Consider the following 17,215-nt stretch of genomic DNA (forward strand, 5'->3'; position numbering starts at 1 on the left):
TGCATGTATCTGTCTTTTTTTTCCCACCAGTGTCAATGTTTAGAATAAATGGCACCGACACAGAACAGGGTTACCAAGTTGACCCACCCATATATATTCTGCTCTAAAAGGCCGTATCAGAGGGGGCCACTGCTGCTGACACGCTGCCTGTTATGCATATTTAGTAGGGGTGAGCCATGGTACAGTCCGTACCTTGTTTTTTGGGCCCCGGTTCGGTATATTTTTTGCATTAAAAAAAACAAACACTTTTTCTCTCTCTCCAAATGATCTGTTTTATTTGTCAGCAAAAACTGCATTTTGGAGTGTACTGAATAATCTAGCTTTATTTTTACTAAATTTTGTGTTGTTGTCTAATATTGATGTTTCCGAATTGTAAGTGAAGGCATCATTAACACAGCTTTTTGTGTGCGTACCTCGAACGTACCATGAGTCTAACCGTTGCAGCCGAGGCAAGGTGAAGTGAAGAGCCATTGTATATAGATGGATTTAAAACTAAAGCTGGTTTCAAAAGGCGACTCCTGCAGCTGCCACAGGAAAAATCTGCATGTTTCTGCTTTTTCTTAAGGGGAAAAGTCCACCCACAAATGTTTTGCCTTTCAGAGGTCGTATCAAAGCTGAAACAGAGTTGTGTTTAGGCTAAAGAGTTGTGAAGTTTACCACCCGACACTGGTTTCTCCCGCCCTGTCGTGTTGAAAGCAATTGTCTGGCCTCCGTGTGCAGGAGAGCGGGCGAGAGAAGAGCTTCCGCTACTGGCCTCGGCTTGGCTCGCGGCACAACACGGTGACGTACGGCCGCTTCAAGATCACCACGCGCTTCCGCACCGAGTCGGGCTGCTACGCCACGACGGGCCTGAAGATCAAACACCTGCTGACGGGCCAGGAGCGGACCGTGTGGCACCTGCAGTACACAGACTGGCCAGACCACGGCTGTCCAGAGGATTTCAAAGGCTTCCTCAGTGAGTCGGGCTCAGGGGAACTTCTTGAACAGTTTTTTTGGGGAGGCTTAACGGTCCTGTTGCGGTCTTTCCAGCCTACCTGGAGGAAGTCCAGTCGGTTCGGAGGCACACCAACAGCATCAGTGACCCAAAGAACAGCAACCTGCCCGTACTGGTGCACTGCAGCGCCGGAGTGGGCCGCAGCGGCGTGGTCATCCTGTCCGAGATCATGATCGCCTGCCTGGAGCACAACGAGGTACCCGAGGGGAGGCATTCTCAAAAATGCCATTTGGTCACCTTGTAATTCTAGTTCAGCACTTTCAGGTCCTCTCTTGCCTCCAGCTGGTTCAGAATGCAGCAGCCAGGCTTCTCACCGAATCAAATGGGCGACAACACATCACTCCAATTTTAGCATCATTTTACTTGCTTCCAATCTGTTTTATAATTGATTTTAAGCTTTTACTGATTACTTTTAAAGCATGCATGAGCCAACCCACAGCTTCAGATTCTCAGGTGAGGGCTTTCTGGTTGTTCCAAAGTCGAGGCTTAAAACAAAAGGGAGCATTCTCCATCAGAGTGCCTCGACTTCCAAACAACCTGCCTGAGGAGCTGAGACTCTCAAAATATGTGGCATCTTTTACTCTAATCCACTTCTTAAAACACACTTTTACAGACTCGCTTTTATGTGATGTCATCTTCTCCCCCATTTTATTTATTTGAATTTAGCTATATTTTGTATTTTATATTGCTGTTTAATGTTTTATAGATGTATCTATTTTTATCATCCTACATCAAACCTCTTGGTCTCAGTTTGGCAAGCTGGTTTCTTGCATTGCCTGGGCCATCAGTTTTTTTGTTGTTTTGTTCTATAGGATATATGATCGTGTTTTACTCTGTCTGAAAACACTGAGGACATGTTTTTAAAGGTGCTTTTAAAGGTAAATAGTTCTTTTCTTAATAGTCAAAAGCAATAACGGTCTGTTTTCATGCTGCTCATCAGCCATTACAATAAACCGTGAGTAATTGACATCCTGTTTATAATTTAATCTGTAAATATGCCTCAAACTGAACCTAAAATAGTTACATTTAATTCCAAACTCATCTTACATTACCCTTGAAAAATAAATGACTGGCAATTTGGGGAAAAACTGCACCCAAAGTGCACGTGTAGGAGAGATGTTGAACTCGAGCAACATGACTTGACTCGAGTCGCCAACTTTGGGACTTGCTTGGATAAAACTTAGGAAAGACTTGACTTTGCATACATGAGGCTTGACTCGAATTTGACTTCAACTACATGACGCCTTTTGTTCTTGAAGTTATTATTCTTGGTGCTGTGTCCATTCTTTCCTATGTCTCAATCATTTCCTGTTTGATGGTTTTCATCACACAGGTGCTGGAAATTAAGACCGTGCTGATGAAGCTACGCCAGCAGAGGATGATCATGGTCCAGACCTTGTCCCAGTACACCTTCGTCTACAAGGTGCTGGTCCAGTACCTCCGCAACTCCCGCCTCATCTGAGGACCCCCAAAGATGTGCTTTGTGCTACTGCTAGGCTGATCCACCTCTCCCCTAAACAGTATTATAGGTTTTTTTTTTTACATTGATTATTGCTGGATGAAGCACTTTGAACTGGGTGGTACTGTGTTGTACCACCCATGTTGCGTCAAATGACGACCAGTGTGACTTATTGACAAATGAAGCACAAGGTGACAAATGAAGGAAAAAGAACAGCAAAGAGAGATTTTATTTTTGTTTTAAACTTGAACAGTTTTTTAATTTAAACATTTGATCAAGTGCCTTCAGACTGTATTTTTTATTTTTTTAAGACGAAGCAAAGTTTGATTGCAGTGAAACAAAAGTGTTTGTGTGATGTGTGTGTGTGTGTTGAATTGTTACAACAAGGAGGTCAGTTACAAGCTTACACATGCATGAACAATGACACTGTCTGTGTCTTTTAAAGTCCCGAATTTGCTTCAGGGTTTCTGATTTTTTATTTTATTTTTTTTTATTTTAACACTGATGGAGTCTTAGTGGAAGCCAGAGTGGTTTTCTTGTGGTCGTTTTGTCAATGTCCAGGTGTTTGTTGATAATGTATACTTACTGTACAAACTGTATAAAGTCTATCTATGATGCAAAAACTAAATGCTGTGCCTTTTGAAATGTATTTAAATAAGAGCATAAAAAATGTGACTACAGGGTTCTTACACATTTAAGATTTCAAAATTCCATGCCCCAATTTTCAGACTTCTTGGTTTAAAAAAAACAACAATCTAATAACTTTTGAGTAAATACATGTGTATCATTCTGAGTCTTTATATCCCATTATGTCGCCCAATAATTTCCAGAAGATTATTGCTAGGTAATGTAGCTCATGCAAATAAAGACCAAAGCAAGGTGACAAGACGAGTGCTTTTTGCCCTGCATGACTCACAACCGCTGCCTTCCCCATGTTGATGTCAAACCATTTCACACATTTAGTTTAGTTAAGTCTGTTTTGAAACTCTACTTTTAAACCCTAATCCTGTTTTGAAAGAAACCCTAATTTAAAACCCCAAATGCTGTTTTGAAACCCTAACATGAAACTCTAACCCTTACTTACTTTGAGACCCTAACCCTATTTTGAAACCCCAAAACTCTTTAAACCCTAATTTGAAGCCCAAACCCTGTTTTGAAAGTCTACTTTGAAACTCTAACCATATTATAAAACCCTAATTTAAAATCCCTTGTTTTGAACTGACTTTGAAACCCTAAAACTCTCTTTAAACCCTAATTTGAAACCTGAACCCTGTCTTGAAACACTAACCTTTTCTTGAAACCCTAATATGAAACGCTACCCCTTGTTTTGAACTTACTTTGAAACCCTAACCCTGTTCTGGAACCATAAAGTCTCTTGAAACTCTAACGCTTGTTTTGAACTTACTTTGAAACCCTAACGCTTGTTTTGAAAACGTAAAACTGTCTTGAAACCCTAACTCTGTCTTGACTGGATGGCGCAGGGTATCATTTAAAATATTGAGGGTGAAGTGTTCGGTTCCTATTTTGTCCGTTATTGTGCCAGGAAGTGTCTCAGCGTTTTAATCGCCTATTATGTTGTTTTCTTGGCGTTGATTTCAGTTTTACGGAGTGAAGTCTTTGTGCTGTTCTGTCTCTTCATTTTCCCCCTCAAATTTCTCAGCAACATCCCAGTCATCAAATTGTCATCACCAAATAAAGTAAATGATTGAATCACTCATTGTTTTAAATTTCTGTCCTCAGAGTAGATCAGAAAATCTGAGGTAGCCGTGTTTGCTCATATAATGCGCATTAATTTGGAACAATGGAATGACATTCAAAGGCTCTACAGTATCAGCTGATAATGTACCCCATGGAATTTTCTGAGCCAATCAGAATCGAGTGTTCACCAAGATCATGCTACAATACCGTGTGCTCTCACAAAAACATCGTAGCTGCAATTCCAAGCACCTTAAAAAAGACACGTATTGTTCTATATATATATATTTTTTTAGATATTCATTATTTTTTGTTTTAGAAAACAAACGAGTATTTTTCCATACTTTTCCAGACCAGGAAATTTATTAAATCAAATTCCGTACTTTTCCATACTTGCATAGGAACCCTGTGACAAGAAAAAATATCTGAAAATGTTGACAAATTGTGGCCAGGGGGCAATTATTCACTGAACTGCAGATGGTGTGAGGCGTTTTATTCGTACAAGCGCATTTTTTGGAATATCTATTTCATCAAGAGAAGTATACAAAACAAAATGGAACCAATAAGTCATGTAAACATGAACATACAAAAGAGTGGAGTGGGCGCATCCACGAGACCAATAATCAACATGAATGACCTTTTCTCCACATAAACCATTACTACTGCACACACTTCTATTTTGGTTAGCAAGTTTTATGTCAATGCATGCAATGAATGGAGATAATACAGGTAGTTTTCATTGTATCAAGAAAGGAGGCCACTATTTGAGGGAGCTGTTTGCCTTAGGCTGGTTGATGCCACTGAACTGTCACGCCGCATGCGGGGTTCGGCATGAGTGGCTGACCTTCGCCAACTAGTACTGCTGCGATTTAAAATGTTAATCGCAGGTGAACCGCATCACAGATAAAATGACCAATCAAAAATGCCGTGTTGTTTCACATGATCTTACACAACAAAAATTACATTATACAGTAACACGGAACTATATTTGTAATTTCATATGTACATGCGGCTATAAAGGAAATAAATGCACGGAGAGCCTGTCACCAAAATGAAAGAATGCAGTCAATAAATGCGAGGATCATTGCCAACCACCTCGCACTATATCCGCACTCTCTCTATTATTTCACGCCCATTTCCTCTCTTTGTATAATAATATAGCCACAGCGGCCAAGGCAATCCACCTTTTTCTTGAAAATCGCACCATGATATTTGTGGTTCAATAAACTACTGTATTCGGCGCCGACACCAGGGGTCGCAGTTTCTCCATTGCAGAAAGTGAGTTCGACAGTGGACCCCCATGTACTAGTCACGGATTTTTATTCCAATATTTTTTTCTTTTTTGGGGGGGCGAACCAACCCCGGAAAATGTCTATTGGCGGTTTATTCTTGCTAATTCAACAATACCCCCCCCCCACCAATTCATATTACAATGATGCCTTGAGACACAAGTTTCATTTGTTCCATGACCACACTCATAAGTCAAAACACTTATTTCAAATCATCTTTCCCAACTGAAATGTGTGGGAATGCCTCCCATATCAAATTAATTAATAATTTGTGTTTTTAATGAGGGGGAAAATAGCACTGTATAATATTGTACTTGAACTCAACTAGTTCATTTTTGGAACGATGAAGTGAACTTTGAACTAGTTCGCGTAGAAAAAAACAAACACTGATCCTGTATTATTTCACATTGCAAAAACATAGCGGAGGTTTAAAAAAATATATATATCGCAATGTCATTTTTTCCCAAAAGCTTCATACTATCCCGCAGCACCAACGTGGGGAAAAAAAACAACCTCAAAAACGTTCTTGGCACTGAACGTTTGGATTCTAAAAGACGTATTAATACAGCCATGGCACTAAGTGAGTTCAAATACACAACGTGTAATTCTCTTTGTTTTGTGTTTAGTGTGACAATAAATTTAAACTGGGAGTGGCATTAAACAGCTTGAAGCCTCTTTCTGGATGCATTGTTTAATAAGTCCTGATTATTGTGGAGTGAATTGAGTTCACTGACACCATACAGCGCTCGTATCTCAAGTCTGCGCTTGCAAGTCAGACCAAAAATATCGAGAGACGGCTCATATCTGGAAAAATTCGGGTCACTTGCATCTCAAGGCATCACTGTATTCCACCAGCACATGTTTAAGGAAGGAACAATATTTTCATGAAATACATTAAGAGGTTACTGAGGTTGATGATTGCTGGTACAAAAGTGTCTGTTCTATTGCGTAATCCACTATTGAATGAGCTTTTTTTTGTTTTGTAAAATTCATGTAAAAGTTTTGACTACTCATAAAAAAAATGAAAATAAATCAAATCAATACTGGTACCGTCCTCGCTTTCCACCGTGTCCTCCGTGGTTGTGTCTCCCACCATGCCAATCTCCTCCACCTCCCCATCCACCGCCTCCTCCTCTGCCTCCCCATCCACCGCCTCCACCTCCTCGCCACCCACCTCCTCCTCTTTGCCCACGACCTCCCCAGTTGCCTCCTCCATCTTGCCTTTTCTGCCAAGGGGGCATCTCGGGGAGTGGGGCTTCTATCTCAGAGGGGCGTCCACCTCGGTAGGGAACTCTCCCCATTTGAATCTGATGAACACACGCACAAGCAACAAATGCGAGCGTTGTTGGGAGGCACACATGTAGACTTTTAAAATGGTTTTATTTTTTAAAGTGAAAATGTTTTCCCTTTTTTTTTTAAAATGAGTGACAAAATTCAGATAAGAAATAACAAAATTAAAAAAATAAATAAAAAGACACCAAAAATGCTTGTTGCAATTTTGTGATTAAGAAGGAAAACTCCAATTACATTAAAAAATTAATATTGTGACCTTGAGAGTAGCCTTACTGACCATGCAGTGTATTTTTAATCAGAATTTTTTTTTTAAATATATAAAATACAAAATAAACAATAAAATAAAATAAAAAAAGATCCATAAATGAACCTTGTTGATTTTAAAGAATATATATCTTTTTAAAAAATAAAAATAAAATTAAAAATACTTAATGAACCCTGTTCACCTGGAACACTTTTTTTAATCTTGATTTATTTCATGAAAATAAAAAGGAATATGTACATTTCATCAAAAAAATATTGCAGAAGATAGTGTACACCTGGCTGACTTTGCACAGTCTCTTACAAATAAAAAACAATAGTGTATGCTCTTATATGTACCATGTTGACTGCACACCGTTAAAAAAAAGAATAAAAAAATGAAATTAATAGAAAATTGAAAAATAAGGTCATCGAGTGAACAGCTTACTATAAAAAAAATTACAGTTAATATGCACTCTATAATGAAAAATTTAAACATTTATAACAGAATTAAATAATAATACAAAAACAAATATGACAGAAGACGATCCTGTGGTGTGTGCCTTTTTTTAAATAAAAATAAATAAACTACTCCCAAAATGTTAGGAATATTGGGCTTTGAGGTGAAATTTCAGGTCGAACCTAAAAGGCACTTTTGAATGTCCAACTGTTTCTGTATGGGTTCCCCCCCCCAACTTGCTGTTGTCTAACAAGGATGGCAAAATTCAAAGCAGGGTGTTTGATCAATGGAAGAAGAAGCGAGTGGCGGCGGTTGTCGCGTACCTTGTTGACGGCGCAGGCGGTATTCGCCCTGCTGGCACCGCTGCTGGTCTTCACCACGTTGCAGACGTCCTCTCTGCTGGCTAAAAGGGCGGCTGCGTCCACCGTGGCCTCAGCCCTCAGCGCGTGCCTCTTGGGCTGGTACGCTCGAGCCATGCTGTCCACCTTTGCCTAAATACAAATCAGAAAGAAAATCAGAAATCGACTAAAAAATAAATAATAAAGACATGGAAAATATTGAATTCATACACAAATTATAGATAAAATACAAAACAAATGTATGAGATAAAAATGTGTTTTGAAATCTTTTTTTGTCAATAATAAATAATAATAATAATGAAATGTGTGGATGGAGAGCTCAAATAGTCACGTTTTTAAGTAGCCAGGAAAAAAATTGATTAATGTAAAAAATGGATAAGATATGAGATAGAAAACAAATAAAAACTACAGAAATAGAATTCAAAAACAGAAAAAAAAATTTATATAGAAAACAAACACCCTTTTTAAAAAAAAAAAAATAAATACTACTACTACATTAAAAGTAAATTAATTTTAAAAGTTAAAGAAAAAAAGTTTCTAAAACAAGAATACTTTTTTTTTCTAAATACTGTACAGTGAACCCCCACTATTTGCGGGGAATGAGGACCGAGCCCAGACATGCATAGCGAAAATCTGCAACTAATTGCCACCCACTGAAAAGGGTTTGTAATAGCCTATAAATGCCACAAGATAGCAGCAAAAAAAACCTTCTTTTAATTAGAGAAGGCTATGGCCTCACTAAAGGAATTTCCTCCCCTTACTTCGACATAATTCCTCCCCCCAAGATGACACCAAAGCATTATCTTTATATTAGACATAGCGAGGGCGAATAACAGAGAAAATGATTTCCCCAAAAAACTGTGACATGGCAAATGTGGAACCGTGAATATGCAGGGGTTCAGTGTAGTAGAATCAAATGATTGCCTGGGGGTGTTTCTTGTACCTGTATCTGCTTGTACCTTTTTGGTCGCTACACTACTGCTACGTTGCAACAACATCCACTTTCTGCTCTATGGTTGTCATCACACTTTTCCTCTTTGCCATCACTGGTAACCTTCTGTGGTGAAAATGCCAAAAAAAAAAATGCCAAAGAAAAAGCAAAACGTGTGTGGTTAATCCTTTACACACGTGGACAAAATTGTTGGTACCCCTATGTCAATGAAAGGAAAAGCCAAAAAGATCACTTAAATAACTTAAAACTGACAAAAGTCACAATTACAGGTGTCAAAAGTAATCGATTAATCAACAATTAATCACTCATCATATTAATTGACAACTACTTTGATAACCGATTGCTTAGAGCCATTGTTTAACTTAAAATTGTCCAAATCCTGTTTTCAGCCCCTCAACAATATATATTCTCAAATTTCTTTAGTCCTTCATGAAAACAGAATTATCTTTAGTGTTTAATCAAAATAAGACATTTGCAAACATATTTTCTTTACTTTGTAAAACAATGATTAAGTAATCCATCAAAGATGAACCTGAAGCAGCTTCAGAAGTGTATATAAAACTAGTAGCCCTTTGTATTAATCAGTACCCAAGAAGTAGCTCTCAGTTTTAAAAAGCTTGGCGAGGTCGTTTCTCTCTCATTTGATATTGCTTAATTGTTGTTTATTTGGTTTTGTTTAATCATTAAATAATCCCAACCAAATAACAATAACTGGTTAATAAAAAATTAATTGCGAAAAAAAAAAAGATGTTCCAACAAACTCATACAAATACTTTTTTTACATTCAATTTATCGATGTAATAATCAATAGAAGAATGGATTCTAAAAATATTTGATAGTGACAGCCCTAGTATTACTAAATAAATAAAAAAATCACTGAAAATTAACAATGAAAATCTGGCATCATTTTATCTCTTGGTGTCCAACAGAATTATATTTAAAAATAAACTAATGAAAATGGACTGGTTGGAGAGCTTTGCTCATGAATAGTGGGCTAAGATACCTGTTAGGACATGCTAAAATTCTGATTTTACAGCGTTGCAGAAAAAATAAAACAATGTTGGATTTCCATTGGTAAATTTTCAGTAAATGTATTATTACTTGTATAAGTTTGAAATTATTTTGGTGATCTTTGCTTGGTTTTCTTGCATCGACAGAGGGGTACCAACAATTTAGATGCTCACTGAACTAATATCTGGCATGACGACGCTTTTGAGGTCTATTTTCCCAGATCATGTTGGCTGAACTCTGAATTGTACCACTTTCAGGTCATTCGGTTTGGAGGTTGAACTGTAGCTAACGGATGAACGTGCCTTGGCCCTGTCGGACCAGCCGAACGACTGAATGGTGACATCTAGCCGCTTGATGAGCATCCTGCGCCGACACTCGTACTCTGACGACATGAGCGCATTCATGCTGTGTAACTTTTCCTGTGGGAGGACACGCAAGTGGAAAACGTCATTCACACTGCATGATACACTACAGTACCCAACAGTACATACATCGGTGAGTCCCAACCACTATGAGTGAAAGATTAACATTTCAGTTATATTGACATTTTTTTGAAGACTTCATTTACTGTAGAAAACTTTAGGGAGCTATTTATTTTTCTTGACGATTAATTTAACTTTATAAGACATACTACAGAGCCTGGACCACCTTGCACTTTTTGTGAGAATTCTAAAACAAAGATGGCTATTGTCTAAGATTAATAATAACCTATAACATGTTGCAAATATCAGCTCCAACTAAGGTCTGAACGATTTTGAGAAATGATGTAACTGCATTTGCAATTTGATGTTATTATTTTCCAAGGAGCTCTTCTCATTTATTTTTTAACAAACACAAGCAATAAATGACTATGACTATGACAATAAACAATATCAGATTCATTGTACATAAACTGTTTAGTCTTATAGGTGAGTCTGACGCTACGATAAAGGCAAATGAACCATGAATTCATATGAAAGACAGTTTATTTATCTACTTCAATTACAGCCGTAGATTTACTCAACACTTTGACTTGCAGTCTTGTAAGCGTTCACTACGACAACAAAATTCTACCCAAAAAGTGTGGCATAAACATCAGACAGATTGCAACAATAATGCAAGCAATTCTGTGGCTTCATCACTTCAAATTTTCATGTTTCATGATACAGGATCTGTAAACGTGCAATTATTGCACTTCTTAAGCACTGAATCTATCTAGACAGTCTATAAATATGATCTCCAGTCAGTAACATCACACATACTAAAGTCATACGGAGATATACTCCCAAACATGTCGGTGATATTTGACCTACTTAACACACTGATGGTTGGGTTGTTTTTTTCTAGCCATGCAAGTGTCATATATGCGATACTTTTGTAGCTGCTGGAACAGGTTTGTACTGTTTCCCTATGTGTTTGCATTTGTAGCTACGGTGGCAAGACATGTTCCTTACTCTGTGACGCAGCGTCTTTCCTAAATCCAAAATAGGCCCCGGCAACCGGAGTGCTATTCCTCTTTGACAAAAAGTCACCTCTCTGTGTCCTCTCTCGTTTATGCTGAGGCCATTTTCAAATATATCATAGTGCGTTTAGTTTTGTTGGAGCGAAAATATTATATTTACTATTTTTTTTAATAATGAACCAAATTTGGAAATCGGGAGGTTTCTGCCCAACAGCGGCAATATACAAAATAAAATCATCATCATCACATACCCATTGTTCACTGCTGAGAGCACTCTTCAAAGCAGGCTTTCCCACAGTGCCATCTGGGCACTTTTCAACAAGTGTAACCACCTGTAGAGACGCATTGCAAACCAGTTGAATGACTTTTTTACCATTTCAAACGCAGCAAAGGGGACATTAGAAAGCCTCACCTTGCTTTGGATAAGCGAGAGAAACTCCACGGCATCCTGTCCCTTACACGGCGACACGTTCAAGGTCTGGCAGATTTCCCGCAGCTCCCGAGACACCGAGCTCCCGTTTTGTCCCTGAACGAGGCCTCGTCTGCGGATGATAATCTGCGCCGCCTGCAGTTCGGAGCTTAAAAACACTACACGAGAAACACATAACACAGAACCAGGCCATCAGGAAGATTGTGCATTAAATCTAAAACACAGTGGAACAAAAAAAAATGTTCCTGCAGGAATAATGGAAATCAAAATAATTTGTTCCAAATGGTCAAAATGTGGCCGTCGTAAAACTTTTATTAATGCTGGATTTACGTTTTCAACATAGTCAAGTCAGTGAGATATCTGTGTAAAAAGAAGTTAATTCCTGTGAAATTAAACTTGAAGGGGATTGTGGAAAAATTTGAAAGTTTGAAATGTTTGGGACTCCTTCCCAACAGTTGTCACCTTTTTCCCCCCTGTTCGACGCCCCTGCCAGCAGGCCATACGTTGGCCCCCTCTGGTGTAGCCATATTGCACTGAGCAGCCAAGACAGAGGCGTGTGCATCTGCTTTCGTCTTAAAAAAAAAATATAAAAATAAATAAAAACTTTGTCGTCTACGGTTAACACTTTTGCTCTTTGCCATCAATAATAACAAGCCACACTAAAAAAGCCTGAGAAAAAGCACAACTCCAGTATGGCAGGAATCCTTCTCGCGACCACTTTAGGGTCATCGGACTTGAGAGGTTCCTGCTGAATGTTGAGGATGCCCGGCCACTTACAGACAAACTTGAGATGGTCTTTAGGCTTTCCCTTCTGTATCGCTGTCACTTGATATGGGCAGCAAAGCTCCTTCAGCAAGCCCCTAAGGTCCACCTCCAGGCTGAGCAAGTCCTCTGTTGGGGACACAGTCCATTAACAGTGTGTTTATGTTAGAGACCACTTTGCTTCTAGCAACAAAAAAAGTTAGTTGCCCTGCACTGGTTGAAAGTGATAGAAACATGTAATTTCACATTTTTAATAACAGAGAAGTTAAAAAAAATATATAGCATCGCCACACATGCTTCGTTTGTATCCTCTTCCTTACTTAAAAAAAGTAAACCATGGCTTTCGGATGTAACACAGACAAATATGGTACACATTACAGAGCTGCCACCTACTGTAGGTCCACACCAAGCTTCATCTTCTGTTAAAGACCAGTAAAGACTTCGGACGTTCCGCGGCCATGTGCTTCACGGAGACCTGGCTTTGCGACGCTGTACCTGATGGCGCCGTCATGCTTCCCGGCTTTCACATTCATCGAGCGGACCGCGACATGGAATCATTGGGGAAAACAAAGGGCGGCGGGATATGCCTCTATATCAACGAAAAATGGTGTACGGACGTCATGGAGCTCAGCACACACTGCAGCCCCCATTTGGAGTCGCTATTTTTAAACTGTAAACCGTTCGCATCGTACATACTGGCTGGAGTCTACATACCGCCTCAAGCTAACACGAACGCCGCACTGCTAACGCTCGCCGAACAAGTCAACGAAATTGAAATAAAACACCCGGACTCACCCCTCATTATTCTCGGGGACTTTAACAAAGCTAAACTCAACCACGAACTCCCTAAATACAAGCAGCACATCGACTGTCCTACCAGGGAAAATAATACTTCAGACCACTGCTACACTACGGTAAAAAACGCATACCGTGCTATACCTCGTGCAGCCCTGGGCTCGTCTGATCACTGCTTAATTCACTTAATACCGACGTACAGGCAAGAACTTAAATGCGCGAAGCCTACAGTGAAAACAGTGAAAAACTGGACCAATGAAGCAAAGATGGAACTTCAAAGCTGTTTAGACTGCACAGACTGGAGTGTCTGTGAAAATTCAGCTGGCAGCCTGGATGAATATACGGACACTTGTCACATCCTATATCAGTTTCTGTGAAGAGGTTTGTGTACCAACAAAATCATTTCGCACATTCAACAACAACAAGCCGTGGTTCACTGCTAAACTTAAGCAGCTTCGCCAAGCTAAGGAGGACGCATATCAGAGCGGGGACAGGGCCCTGTATAATTGAGCTAGAAACCAGCTGACTAAAGAAATTAACATTGCAAAGAGGATCTATGCAGCAAAGTTAAAAAAAATAAGTTTAGCGCAAACGACTCTAAATCAGTCTGGCATGCATTCCAATCGCTGACTAATTAGAAGCGATGATCCCCCCAAGCTGAGAACAATAGCACACTAGCCAACGACTTGAATACCTTCTACTGCAGATTTGAAAAGGACAGTTTCACACCACACACCCACCCGGCCGCACCCGCGACCACAATCACACCTCTGACCTCTGCGTTAACCATCCATGAACAGGATGTGAGACGCATCTTCAAACAACAAAAGATTAACAAAGCGGCAGGCCCGGACCATGTGTCCCCATCCTGCCTCAAAGTCTGCGCGGACCAGCTCGCTCCAGTCTTCACTCAGATCTTCAATAGATCTCTGGAAATGTGCGAAGTTCCATCCTGTTTCAAATGCTCCACCATCGTTCCAGTCCCCAAGAAACCTGCAATCTCGGGTCTGAATGACTACAGGCCTGTCGCTTTGACATCTGTGGTCATGAAGTCCTTTGAACGTCTCGTGCTGGACCACCTCAAGAGTGTCACAGGTCCCCTGCTGGACCCCCTGCAATTTGCCTACCAAGCGAACAGATCTGCGGATGATGCAGTCAACATGGGACTGCACTTCATCCTAGAACACCTCGACAGTGCAGGGACCTACGCGAGGATCCTGTTCGTGGACTTCAGCTCAGCGTTCAACACCATCGTCCCTGAACTCCTTTCATCCAAGCTTCTCCAGCTCAGCGTCTCACCTGCCATCTGCCAGTGGATTTACAGCTTTCTGATGGGCAGGACACAGCAGGTCAGGCTGGGGGAGGCCACCTCATCCACACGCGGCATCAGCACTGGGGCGCCCCAAGGTTGTGTCCTCTCTCCGCTGCTCTTCTCTCTCTACACGAACGACTGCACCTCAGCGAACCCGACTGTCAAACTCCTGAAGTTTGCAGATGACACCACTGTCATCGGCCTCATCAAGGACGGTGACGAGTCTGCATATTGACAGGAAGCGGAGCGGCTGGAGCTGTGGTTCGGCCGACACAACCTGGAGCTGAACACGCTCAAGACTGTAGAGATGATCGTGGACTTCAGGAGGCATCCTTCGCCACAGCTGCCCCTCACGTTGTCCAGCTGCCTTGTGTCAACCGTCGAGACCTTCAAGTTCCTGGGAATTACAATCTCTCAGGACCTGAAGTGGGCGACCAACATCAACTCCGTCTTCAAAAAGGCCCAGCAGAGGATGTACTTCCTGCGGCTTCTGAGAAAGCATGGCCTGCCACCGGAGCTGCTGAGACAGTTCTACACAGCGGTCATCGAATCAGTCCTGTGTTCTTCCATCACAGTCTGGTTTGGTGCTGCTACAAAAAACGACAAACTCCGACTGCAACGGACAATCAAAACTGCTGAAAGCATTGTCGGTACCCCCCTACCCACCCTTGAGGACTTGCACGCTGCCAGAACTAAGACAAGGGCGTGCAAAATCCTCTCGGACCCTCCGCACCCCGGTCACCAGCTCTTCCAGCTCCTTCCCTCAGGTAGGCGCTACCGATCAATGCAAACTAGAACTAGTAGACATTCCAACAGCTTCTTCCCTCTTGCAATCAACTTCTTAAACAGCTAACCTATAATTCCACTACAACAAGCTGGTAATTTTTTGACTTGAGTTCGTTGTCACATTTCTGTGGGGCCAATTATGTATTACTCACTGTAGTTGTCTCGCCATACTGCACTATTTGCATATACTGGCCACTCATGCCAGAGTAGCATCTGCTCCATTTGCACACTGATTGAGGAGTATCTGTAACATTTGCACAACCAACATTGTCCCAGATTATCGCACTACTCGTCACTTTAAACCGCATACACTCCTTGAAGTCTCAGCGCCCTTTGCACAATGGTCATTGCACCGGACTATTGCAATATTAGTCATTCGAACTGGTCTAAGTGCTAGAGGACTTTGCATCTTTTTGCACAATTGTTTTTTGTCAATGTCTTTATGTCTCCAAAGTGTTCTGTAAATTGACTGTCTGTTGTACTAGAGCGGCTCCAACTACCGGGGACAAATTCCTTGTGTGTTTTGGACATACTTGGCAAATAAAGATGATTCTGATTCTGATTGTCCCTGACTCCTCCACCACAAAATCCAAGTGCAGTTTGGTGTAAAGACACGGAGGCGCTGCAGGACAATTTCTATGTCACCGACTCGTTTCATACTTTCAAAGTTGTATATTTATTTTATTTAAAAAACTATTCACTCATTTTTATAATTACCATTGTTGTTATATTATTATTATTAATAATTTCATTATTGTGTTTTACGTTAGACTTTTATGTGTGTACAGCTCTTTATTTCGCCCACGATTGTTTTTATAAAGCGCTCTATAAATAAATTTGAGTTGAGTTGAGTCATTTTGGGCTCACCTGGACCGGTGGTGATGCTCTCCTCCAGGCCACACAACGGCTTTAAGCGGGACACCAACCACCGGCACAAGTCCACATACTCCGCCGACGACAGGCCACCCTGCGCGGCTTGGAGCAACGCCGCCTCATCCGTCAGGGGACCTTCATAACTAAGCGGGAGAAATATTTTTAAGAGACATTTTTTTCAGGCGAGTTATAGTCGCAGTTAACATGACGGAAGACGGAAGACGTAAAGCTACGCGTTAGCATGCTAGCTGGCGCGTTATGAACTCACCCGAGTTGCTCCAAAGAGTCCAAAATGTCACACTCCATCGCTTACTCTATGGTTTAAACATCATAACGTGACAACATTTAAGTATGAGAATATGTTTATGAGGGGGGACTGTACATTTATTCTAATTCAATGAATTCCAACTCAGACGTCGTGCTAGCGTGCTGTTCTGGTTGTGTTTATGGACCGATCGGAAACCAGGGCTTCCGATCTGAATTGTGGTTCCACTTGCGACAGTAGGACTACTGTAAGAGTAGGAATTTAGAGAACACTACCGTATCAATGCGTAGTGTGACAGTCTCTTGTGATATATTATCGATACACTACAGCCACATTACGACATTGTTTTTAAACTTTTGATTTATCAATTTACCCATCGATATTTATGATCTTCAGGTGGTTGCGTTACTCAACGACACAAATACCATTAGTATATAAAAAATATATACAGTATACTGTAATAGAAACCAACCAAATACTGTACTGTATGTTTTTGCTTCTTCCAGATATGTATCATTGTCAATCACAGTGTGTCATTATGGCCACATTCACAGGAAGTACTTGTGAAATATTAAATCCACGACTTTAATTATTTTTAAAAAAACAAAAAAAAAACGAAACGCTATGTACAAATATTTGTGCATAGTTTACTTTTAAGTTACAATTCATTTCCATAGTTTAAAACATTTGTTGAATTTGCTATTTTAGTACTAACTACAAAAAAAGAGTACTTGAGTAACTGTAAAAAGACAAATACTATATACAAATATTTATATAGGATAATTGTATTTCTCTTAAA

At 40.3% G+C, this 17,215-nt stretch overlaps 2 protein-coding genes across 5 annotated transcripts in view; one reads left to right on the top strand and one right to left on the bottom strand.

The window, feature by feature from the left end:
• The window catches only part of ptpn21 (protein tyrosine phosphatase non-receptor type 21), a 19,662-nt gene extending 15,495 nt beyond the window's left edge, over nucleotides 1-4,167 (top strand). For all 3 annotated transcript variants that reach the window (XM_061796146.1, XM_061796144.1, XM_061796147.1), the window contains 3 exons: nucleotides 721-955; nucleotides 1,030-1,190; nucleotides 2,328-4,167. In XM_061796146.1, coding sequence (XP_061652130.1) covers nucleotides 721-955; nucleotides 1,030-1,190; nucleotides 2,328-2,456 — 525 coding nt within the window. In that variant the 3' untranslated portion in view covers nucleotides 2,457-4,167. The remainder of the gene's footprint in view (nucleotides 1-720; nucleotides 956-1,029; nucleotides 1,191-2,327) is intronic.
• Nucleotides 2,653-16,623, bottom strand: fam98b (family with sequence similarity 98 member B). Of its 2 annotated transcripts, XM_061796161.1 has the most exons (8): nucleotides 16,420-16,622; nucleotides 16,146-16,294; nucleotides 12,401-12,514; nucleotides 11,606-11,781; nucleotides 11,445-11,525; nucleotides 10,055-10,171; nucleotides 7,754-7,921; nucleotides 2,653-6,744 (listed from the first exon to the last, which is right to left on the bottom strand). In XM_061796161.1, exons 1-8 carry the CDS (start codon nucleotides 16,455-16,457, stop codon nucleotides 6,475-6,477), a joined length of 1,113 nt encoding a protein of 370 aa, XP_061652145.1. In that variant the 5' UTR covers nucleotides 16,458-16,622; the 3' UTR covers nucleotides 2,653-6,474. The 2 variants fall into 2 exon arrangements, with proteins under 2 accessions (XP_061652145.1, XP_061652146.1); XM_061796162.1 differs by lacking the exon at nucleotides 10,055-10,171 and having other exon boundaries at nucleotides 16,420-16,623.
• Nucleotides 16,624-17,215: the final 592 nt, after the last annotated feature.

The sequence above is a fragment of the Phyllopteryx taeniolatus genome, chromosome 13 (genome assembly GCF_024500385.1).
Source record: "Phyllopteryx taeniolatus isolate TA_2022b chromosome 13, UOR_Ptae_1.2, whole genome shotgun sequence".
NCBI lineage: Eukaryota > Metazoa > Chordata > Actinopteri > Syngnathiformes > Syngnathidae > Phyllopteryx > Phyllopteryx taeniolatus.

Bases quoted from the DNA above. Each gene is read 5' to 3' on its own strand.
- fam98b (XM_061796161.1), bottom strand. From the start codon at position 16,457: ATGGAGTGTGACATTTTGGACTCTTTGGAGCAACTCGG. The intron at 16,295-16,419 runs GTGAGTTCATAA...TCTCCCGCTTAG, and splicing joins GACTCTTTGGAGCAACTCGG to TTATGAAGGTCCCCTGACGG. The intron at 10,172-11,444 runs GTATGTGATGAT...GTCCTCCCACAG, and splicing joins CTCTCAGCAGTGAACAATGG to GAAAAGTTACACAGCATGAA.